This window comes from Taurulus bubalis, assembly GCF_910589615.1.
Source record: "Taurulus bubalis genome assembly, chromosome: 19".
In the NCBI taxonomy this organism is placed as follows: Eukaryota; Metazoa; Chordata; class Actinopteri; order Perciformes; family Cottidae; genus Taurulus; species Taurulus bubalis.
The window spans coordinates 21,684,436-21,694,551 of NC_136607.1; the positions used below are offsets into that span (position 1 = coordinate 21,684,436).

The 10,116-nt window shown below is 46.2% G+C and overlaps 1 protein-coding gene across 1 annotated transcript in view; it reads left to right on the forward strand.

Moving 5' to 3' along the window:
- Positions 1–782: 782 nt before the first annotated feature.
- Positions 783–10,116, forward strand: part of ptpn11a (protein tyrosine phosphatase non-receptor type 11a) — a gene marked incomplete at both ends in the record, with an annotated part of 10,382 nt that continues 1,048 nt past the window's right edge. The window contains 11 exons of the mRNA XM_079235281.1: positions 783–796; positions 2,120–2,242; positions 4,145–4,339; positions 5,518–5,710; positions 6,185–6,304; positions 6,448–6,561; positions 6,969–7,065; positions 7,213–7,310; positions 7,533–7,694; positions 8,469–8,600; positions 8,681–8,835. Of these exons, the coding sequence (XP_079091407.1) occupies positions 783–796; positions 2,120–2,242; positions 4,145–4,339; positions 5,518–5,710; positions 6,185–6,304; positions 6,448–6,561; positions 6,969–7,065; positions 7,213–7,310; positions 7,533–7,694; positions 8,469–8,600; positions 8,681–8,835 (1,403 nt within the window). The remainder of the gene's footprint in view (positions 797–2,119; positions 2,243–4,144; positions 4,340–5,517; positions 5,711–6,184; positions 6,305–6,447; positions 6,562–6,968; positions 7,066–7,212; positions 7,311–7,532; positions 7,695–8,468; positions 8,601–8,680; positions 8,836–10,116) is intronic.

A 10,116-nucleotide genomic window follows, 5' to 3' on the forward strand; every position in this document is an offset into this window, starting at 1 on the left:
AGTACTTCTTCCACCACAGCAGAATAGTTGACATCCTAAATAAGAGTATTTATTTTATTTTACAGTTCGGATATTGATTTTAACATTTAGACCACGTGATTTGTGCGGTGGGCTGCGGAATGTTGCGTTTTTATTGACGCTGCCGCGGCAGAAACTCCCCGGAGACGCGCCGCTTGCCGCTTGCCGCTTGCCGCTTGCCGCTTGCCGCTTGCCGTTTGCCGCTTGCCGTTGGCCGCTTGTGCCGCTTGTGCCGCGTGCGTCGCTGTACTCGTAAAACAAAACGCTGCCAATGAGCATGCGCGAAGAGAAAGTGGTAGGACTCTTTAATTCGAGCCTCGCTGTTTTGCCGGACGGGCTGAAACTCTGTGGTTTTATTTTAAAATAAAAAAATAAACCGGGCAAAGCGGCAGCGAAGAGCCGCGGCCGCCCAAGGGTGCGGCGTGGGGACGGAACAACATCCGCGCACCCCTCTAATCTGTCGCATGTTTGGTGACGTCCAATAATCGACGTGCCGCGAAGTCTCCGAGGCCTACAGACTTCTTTTTTTTCTGTACCGTATAGATTTTTTTTCTTTCTACTTTCCTTTCAGTTTCCATGACGGGGTTTCGGGGCCCGTTGTTTTCCGCCGGCTGCGGCCCGATGGAGCGGTTTGCCCTGTGATCGAAGCGGAAACGGGGGTTCGCGGGGAGGGGAGGGGGGCAGGGAGAAAGCGTCTCCGCCAGCTAGGCTGCAGCCTCGGCTAAAACCTGCCCGCGAGGAAGCGAGAAGACGAGCACAACAAAATGACATCTCGGAGGTAAGAAGGGGAACAATGTCCGCTGGTCGTGTCCGCAGAGGAAGCCCGCCCTCCCCGGACCCCGGCGGGCTGCCCGCTAGCTAGCTGCGGGACCAGTAGCCGCTGGAAAAACAGAGAAAACCAGCTGAGTAGCTAGTTAGCCGAGGAGCGCTTCATTTAACACACCGGTGTAACGGTGTAACGGGCGACCGTGTTACCTCGGAGCCGCCAGCGGAGGATGCGGAGCTTAGTAAACAACCACAGGGACGCAGTTACAGGCCGCTGGAGGGGTAATGTGGGGTAGATAAGTACTCCTTAAAAGTACAATAAAACACCTCAGTACCATGAAACTGTAGTAGCATCTTTTACTTTTCACTCCTCTGCTTTGTATTGTATTAGTTTCTTCAGCACATGCAGTATTATGTTTTCTTATAGGTCATCAAACACATTCATGCATCAATAATTATAATCCAGTCATATTCTGTGTGTGGTTATGGGATGGGCCACCCTGCATGAGAAGTACTGCTACTGTCCCTACTTTAAGTATATGTTGTACTTTAATACAGTCTTGATTGGAGGAGCTTTCCTTGGAATAGAGTATTTCTACTGATCGGTACTTCAGGGTTACTAGTAGTACTTCGTCCACTCTTACTATCTGTCATATAATCACCTCGGCACCTGAATCAGTCGTGGTGTTTTGGTGCATGATGATAAAAATAGTGAGAGAATGAAGAAGCAAGAGGACGACACCGTACACACAACACTGGAGGGTACGATGTTCACCATAGAGAGGAGAACAAAGACGATGTTGTGAACCAGACACTGTGTGTGTGTGTGTGTGTGTGTGTGTGTGTGTGTGTGTGTGTGTGTGTGGGGTCCTAAGATAGTCCAGTGCAAAGGAACCTTGGTACCGAAAAAGACAGAAAAAACACACATGATATGATTTATGTTTGTTTTCTGTGTTTTTATTTTGCCTGAAGTTGAAAGGTGAAGTTTTGGTGCGTCAGTCAAAGGTAAAGCAGTTTATTGTCATGGTAAAAACAAACAACGGAGTGAAGTTGGCGACTCATCAGTCAGTACAGCAGTAACAGGTAAAATCATGCATAAAAACATTAAGACAGGACATTTAAAAATAAATAAAACATAAAGCACAGGCATCAATGGCTTAAAAGTGAAAAAGTGTCGTGTTATTGTCTGTTTGTCCCCCGCAGTCAATTGTTTTCATATATAAAAAGAAAAGGAGCAAACATGTAATGCACACTGCTCTGTGTGTGTTTGGGACACACTCAGGATATTAGAAGGAGACTCCAGCTGGACACTGAAGGTTGTTTCTTCCTCCTCCAGGTGGTTCCACCCCAACATCACCGGCGTGGAGGCTGAGAACCTGCTGCTGACTCGAGGCGTGGACGGGAGCTTCTTAGCCCGACCCAGCAAGAGCAACCCGGGAGACTTCACCCTCTCAGTGCGGTACGTGAGGCTCCAGCTGTCAGTCAGGGGTTCAAGGAAACGAGGACGGTAGAAATAAAAGATCAGAGCGTTGGCTTCGCGTGGTTACGTTGGGTTCTCTTATTTTGAAAGTCTTGCTGCCTCTCCTTCTGTTTGGTTCTCTTATTTTGAAAGTCTTGCTGCCTCTCCTTCTGTTTGGTTCTCTTATTTTGAAAGTCTTGCTGCCTCTCCTTCTGTAGCTGTGTGTAGAGGCGGTCATCTCATGGTTTTTATTCATGGGTTTATTTAAGTCTTTTTTTGTTTTTAAACAAAGATAAAACAGCCCTTCATTAAGTGAATATTATGACGTAAAAGGTTTTTTTAAAGGTGTTTAATGGAAACAAGAAGGTGATTAAATGTTCTCCAATGCTTCTCCACGGAGGAAGCGTGCGCTGGCGGCCGGTAGCGAGAGGAAGAGGAGCGCTGGTGTGAGCGGCATCGTGACCTCCACCTGCCTCGCTTTCAGCAGACGGGTTTCTCAGCGTCTCTCTTAATGCTGCGCTCATCAATATTTAAATATCCTCAATACTTATGGCGACTAGCTGAGGACACACGGAGCGGCGGAGGAGCCAGATGTTTCCCATCGAGACTAAAGGGAGGGTCGATATTGGACTTTCATTCGTCGGCGGACGCGTGGATAGCGTTGCTCTGCAGGCGCTAACGGAGACTGTTTGCTCGTTTTACAGCTTTTAAAAAGTGACGCGAGGTGGAAACTCAAAGCTGCTGGAATATAATGAGGAAACATTGTTGACGCTGAACGCTGCAGAAGCACCAGCGACGTGAACGATGTGTGATGCTGTCATCAGAAGAAGGAAGTCTTTTACTCAAAAAGAAAAAATAGTTTGTGGTTTTTTTTAACTCGAGTCTCACATTTTTTGCAGATGAGCCTCGTTTGCTCGGCTTAGCCGATGCAGTCAGAAGTTTTTCTGCTCTCTCAGCTCGCTCCATATTTACTGTGGAAACTAAGGGAGTCACGAGACGGAGGCTCGTCCGCTGCTGGTTTCGAACCGCCGCCTCTCCGTTCTGCTCATTCTGACCAGAAGCCGCTCCAGTATCTGCCACAAGTTCTTCCTTTTCTATTTCCTGAGACCTACGATGACTCATCAGTTTTATTTTTGTTGCGTGTCACAAATAACGTTGTGCTGTTTTTCCTTTTTTAAGACATTTAATCTCAGAGTCTTTTGAATATTTTCTTCTTCCAAACAACAGATACCCAAATGTATTCACTTTAAGGTCTCTTGAGACAAAGAAAAGAATCAAATCGTCACATTTGAGAAGCTGGAACGTGGAAATGTTTCACATTTGTGTTTTTGAAAAATGACCATCGATTATTAGAGAAGTTGCAGATAAGTTTGATCGACTAGCAGAGTTCTTACGGTCATGGAAAACCTGTAAAAGTCATGTAAATGTGTTATATTCATGTGTTCATTTACGCTGAGTTTGAAGTAATGAATATGCTTTTAAAAGAAAGACTCAAAATATAAGCAGGCATACATACAGGCATCTATATAAATGTTTATTCTTTTAATCAAACTATTGTCTCATTCATTTGAGTCATTTAAGGTTTACTGTATGCTTTGTGTTCTCATTGTTAGTTTAAATACTACATTTACTCACTTTTTACTGTTTACACCCAGACTTCACTAAATGCTTGTCATGACATTTGGTTTAAAGTCATGAACCCGTTGGTCAGAATGTGTCTGACCTCTGGACTAATCGCTGGATACAATCACGTCATTGTTTTTTAGTATTTTCTGTCATTATGAGCTCTCTATGACTGCAGCACATTTAGGTGAGAAGATGCTTCACGTTGAGTTTAGATTTTGTATTTCTTTGTGTCCCTGATTGTGTTTTTTTTCCCTCCTCTTTTCTTTTCTTCTGCAGGCGAAATGGCGCCGTCACCCACATCAAGATCCAGAACACGGGCGACTACTACGACCTGTACGGCGGGGAGAAGTTCGCCACGCTGGCGGAGCTGGTGCAGTATTACATGGAGCACCACGGGCAGCTGAAGGAGAAGAACGGGGACGTGATCGAGCTCAAGTACCCGCTGAACTGTGCCGACCCGACCTCTGAGCGGTGAGGCCAGGCACCACGCTCACCGGGTCATTTACACAGACTTCTATACAACCAGAGGAGTCGCCCCCCGGTGGTCAGGAGAGAGAATGCAGCTTTAACACATCAAGCATAGACTTCTATACAACCAGAGGAGTCGCCCCCCGGTGGTCAGGAGAGAGAATGCAGCTTTAACACATGAAGCATAGACTTCTATACAACCAGAGGAGTCGCCCCCCCGGTGGTCAGGAGAGAGAATGCAGCTTTAACACATGAAGCATATACTTCTATACAACCAGAGGAGTCGCCCCCCGGTGGTCAGGAGAGAGAATGCAGCTTTAACACATGAAGCATAGACTTCTATACAACCAGAGGAGTCGCCCCCCGGTGGTCAGGAGAGAGAATGCAGCTTTAACACATGAAGCATAGACTTCTATACAACCAGAGGAGTCGCCCCCTGGTGGTCAGGAGAGAGAATGCAGCTTTAACACATGAAGCATAGACTTCTATACAACCAGAGGAGTCGCCCCCTGGTGGTCAGGAGAGAGAATGCAGCTTTAACACATGAAGCATAGACTTCTATACAACCAGAGGAGTCGCCCCCTGGTGGTCAGGAGAGAGAATGCAGCTTTAACACATGAAGCATAGACTTCTATACAACCAGAGGAGTCGCCCCCTGGTGGTCAGGAGAGAGAATGCAGCTTTAACACATGAAGCATAGACTTCTATACAACCAGAGGAGTCGCCCCCTGGTGGTCAGGAGAGAGAATGCAGCTTTAACACATGAAGCATAGACTTCTATACAACCAGAGGAGTCACCCCCTGGTGGTCAGGAGAGAGAATGCAGCTTTAACACATGGAGCATAGACTTCTATACAACCAGAGGAGTCGCCCCCTGGTGGTCAGGAGAGAGAATGCAGCTTTAACACATGAAGCATAGACTTCTATACAACCAGAGGAGTCGCCCCCCGGTGGTCAGGAGAGAGAATGCAGCTTTAACACAGCCCTTCTCCACACCTCAATGAATTTGGACAAAGCTATAATGTACAATAAAACAAAATAGATAATCAAAAACGTAAACTCTGTCTTTGGCTCCAGATTAACCGAATTTGTGAGCCTTAAACATCCGTGCTAACCTCACGTAAATAAAGAAGATGCACGAACCCGAACATATCTTGACTGTGTGTGTGTCTTTGTTCCAGATGGTTCCACGGACACTTGTCTGGCCGGGAGGCCGAGAAGCTGCTGACGGAGAAAGGGAAGAACGGCAGCTTCCTGGTGCGGGAGAGCCAGAGCCACCCCGGGGATTTCGTCCTGTCGGTCCGGACGGGAGACGACAAGACGGACAGCAGCGACAACAAACCCAAAGTCACCCACGTGATGATCCGCTGCCAGGTAAACGCAGCGAGCGCCTCCTCGCCTGAAGGTCGGCAGTAGAGACGTCAACCGCTCCTTCAATGGCGTGATGATGACTCACGCAGCTGTGAAGACGAGGATCCAGATGTGTTAGTTGCCTTCCTCTGGTGTAAGAGGTCATGCTGGTTCTGGAGGTTCTGACGCCACAGCCACTGACTCCTTTATTATTATACGTTTTTATACAATTCATTTTTAGTGTTCAAATTGAGAATCTTTTCGTGCTCTTAAGTCATCGGTTACAGTCGACCTTTCTGCAGGAAGATGACTTTACTACATTCACTGGATTATCACAAATATCCGGTTTAATCCAGGATTTAAAGAGTTTCCTCAAGAGGAGAGATCATAACACACCAGGTGGAAAACCTCCTCTGGTTGTATAGAAGTCTGTGCTTCATGTGTTAAAGCTGCATTCTGGTGAAACTGTGGCCTTTTCTTTCTTCTTTCTTTCTTTAGCAAGACCTGAAGTACGACGTGGGCGGAGGGGAGAAGTTCGACTCCCTCACCGACTTGGTGGAGCACTACAAGAAGAACCCCATGGTGGAAACCCTGGGCACCGTGCTGCAGCTCAAGCAGGTGAAGCTCAGTCCGTTTCACTCGCGTCTGCCGGTAAAAGATGAATGTTTTTCTGACTCCTCTTCCTCTTCTCCTCCTCTTCCTCCTCCTCCTCCTCCTCTTCCTCTCCTCCTCCTCCTCCTCCTCTTCCTCTCCTCCTGCAGCCCCTGAACACAACTCGCATTAACGCAGCAGAGATTGAGAGTCGCGTGCGGGAGCTGAGCAAACTGGCGGAGGCCACGGATAAAGTGAAGCAGGGCTTCTGGGAGGAGTTTGAGGTGAGTGCTTTAAATCTCACCGGCTGAACCACAGAGCAGGTTCGGGACGTTTTGTTGTTGTTGTTGTTGTTGTTGTTCCCGTCACATTTTTCAAAATAAAAGTCCTGCTGAAATATCACAATGTTACGCTTCGTTCTGGTCGCCTTTTCTGACTGATGCGTTCAAGGACCGTCAGAAAAATAAAAACCTGACAATAAAGAGGTTTTTAAAAATTTTTTTAAACGGCTTCTGACTGTGATAAACGTTGTAGTTTTGATTTGTTTTAAGAAAACAAGTTTTTCGGGGTTCAGAGGGTCATGTTGAAGTCTTATCTTGTTTGATGATGTCGTGCATGATCATGTTCAAAACCCTGAATCCTCTGGTATCTTATCGTGCCGCGTTGCTCAGACTCTCCTCTCCTCTTGCAGACTTTGCAGCAGCAGGAGTGCAAACTGCTCTACAGCCGCAAGGAGGGCCAGAGAGCGGAGAACAAGAACAAGAACCGCTACAAGAACATCCTGCCCTGTGAGCGCCCAACACCAGAACCCACGACCTCCCTCTCCCCCCAGTGGGCTTACTGAACTGTGTGTGTGTGTGTGTGTGTGTGTGTGTGTGTGTGTGTGTGTGTGTGTGTGTGTGTGTGTGTGTGTGTGTGTGTGTGTGTGTTTCCAGTCGACCACACACGCGTGGTGCTGAACGACAGGGAGCCGAGTGAGCCGGGCTCCGACTACATCAACGCCAACATCATCATCGTAGTACCAGCTGTCATGGTAAAGCAGACACACACACACACACACACACACACACACACACACACACACACACACACACACACAGTCAGCTGAATACTGATAATAAACAGGAAAGAAAACTGACTAAAAACCTGCAGAACGACTTATCAACGCAATTCTACATTGTGTGTGTGTGTGTGTGTGTGTGTGTGTGTGTGTGTGTGTGTGTGTGTGTGTGTGTGTGTGTGTGTGTGCGTGCAGCCGGAGCTGGACCCGAAGGTCGCCACCAGCACAAAGGCGAAGAAGAGCTACATCGCCACGCAGGGCTGCCTGCAGAACACCATCAGTGACTTCTGGAGGATGGTGTTCCAGGAGAACTCCAGAGTCATCGTCATGACGACCAAGGAGGTGGAGCGGGGCAAGGTGGGCTATATTACTCTTTATTTATATATATATATTATAACTAATACTCTTCTAGTTCCTCCATGCTAACACAGCGTTTCTGAAGCAGCTAGCATATCTATTATCATATTTAAAAATAATATATTTTCCGATCCTTTAAAAATCCAGAACATAAAAAGTAAAAGTGCAGAAGTATGGACAGTATTTGCTAAAAGTATCAAAAGTAAAAGTACTCGTTATGCATAATTGTGTTAAAAAGTTAAAAGTTAGTAGGAGTAAAACGTTTCCTCCACTAAATCTATTTTATTTGTCATAATTTCCTGATTTAGAATAATAATAATAATAAGGAATTTAAAATATAAAAAAATATATATATATATATATATATATATATATATATATATGTATATATATATATATATATATATATATATATATATATATTAGCGCTTTTCATGGAACTCAAAGACACTTTACACAAGATTTATAAATCATCCTAAAAGCTATAAAAGACAAATAAATATTTATCATTTGCATTTATTAAAAGTGTTATTTAGGTTATATGAAGTAATTTAAATGAACTCCACTTTTACCAGCTGCAACATTTAAAGTGATACACACATTAATACTTATAATACAATAATATAATGCAAAAATGTGCCTTTTTACTTTTGGCACTTAAAGTATTTATTGATGTACTTTTAGTTCCAGTATTTCTCTCTGTGGCGTCGCTGCTTTCACTGATCTGAACCACAGGAACACCCCGTCAAAGTAAAAGTCCTGGTGTCTTTTCAGAGTAAATGTGTGAAGTACTGGCCGGACATGTCGGCGCTGAAGGAGTACGGAGCGATGCGCGTCCGCAACGTCCGGGAGACGTCGGCCCACGACTACATCCTGAGGGAGCTGAAGCTGTCCAAGGTGGGACAGGTAAGTCCTGTGTGTGTGTGTGTGAACATTAATATTGATTCATTTGATATAAACTGTATATTTGTATTGTTCATCCCCAGGGCAACACGGAGCGCACGGTGTGGCAGTACCACTTCCGGGCGTGGCCGGACCACGGCGTGCCGACCGACCCGGGAGGCGTGCTGGACTTCCTGGAGGAAGTGAACCTGAAGCAGGAGAGCATCGTGGACGCTGGACCCATAGCCGTGCACTGCAGGTACACACACACACACACACGTATAACACACACACATCACACACACACACGTATAACACACACACATCACACACACACACGTATAAGACACACACATCACACACACACACACGTATAACACACACACATCACACACACACACGTATAACACACACACATCACACACACACACGTCACACACACACACACACACACATATAACACGCACACATCACACACACGTCACACACACACACACACACGTATAACACACACACACACACACACACACGTATAACACACACACACACACACACACACGTATAACACACACACATCACACACACACACACGTATAACACACACACATCACACACACACACGTATAACACACACACATCACACACACACACGTCACACACACACACACACACACACATATAACACGCACACATCACACACACGTCACACACACACACACACACGTATAACACACACACACACACACACACACGTATAACACACACACACACACACACACGTATAACACACACACATCACACACACACACGTCACACACACACACACACACACATATAACACGCACACATCACACACACGTCACACACACACACACACATAACACGCACACATCACACACACGTCACACACACACACACACACACATAACACGCACACATCACACACGTCACACACACACACACACGACACACACGCATATAACACACACACATCACACACACGTCACACACACACACACACACATATAACACACACGTCACACACACACACACACACGCATATAACACACACACATCACACACACGTCACACACACACACACACATCACACACACACACACGCATATAACACACACATAACACACACACACGTCACACACACACGCATATAACACACACACATCACACACACGTCACACACACACACACATCACACACACACACACGCATATAACACACACACACACATCACACACACACACACACACACGCATATAACACACACACACACACACACACGCATATAACACACACACACACATAACACACACACACACATCACACACACACACACGTCACACACACACACACCCCCATTACCCAGAAACTGAGCTGTTAGGGTCTCTCTCTTCTCCCCCTCCCTCTCCTCTCTCTGTCTCTCTCTCTCTCCTTCTCTCTCCTCCCCCCTCCTTCTCTCTCTCTCCTTCGCTCCCCCCCTCCTTCTCCCCCGCTTCTCTCTCTCTCCTTCTCTCCTCCCCCC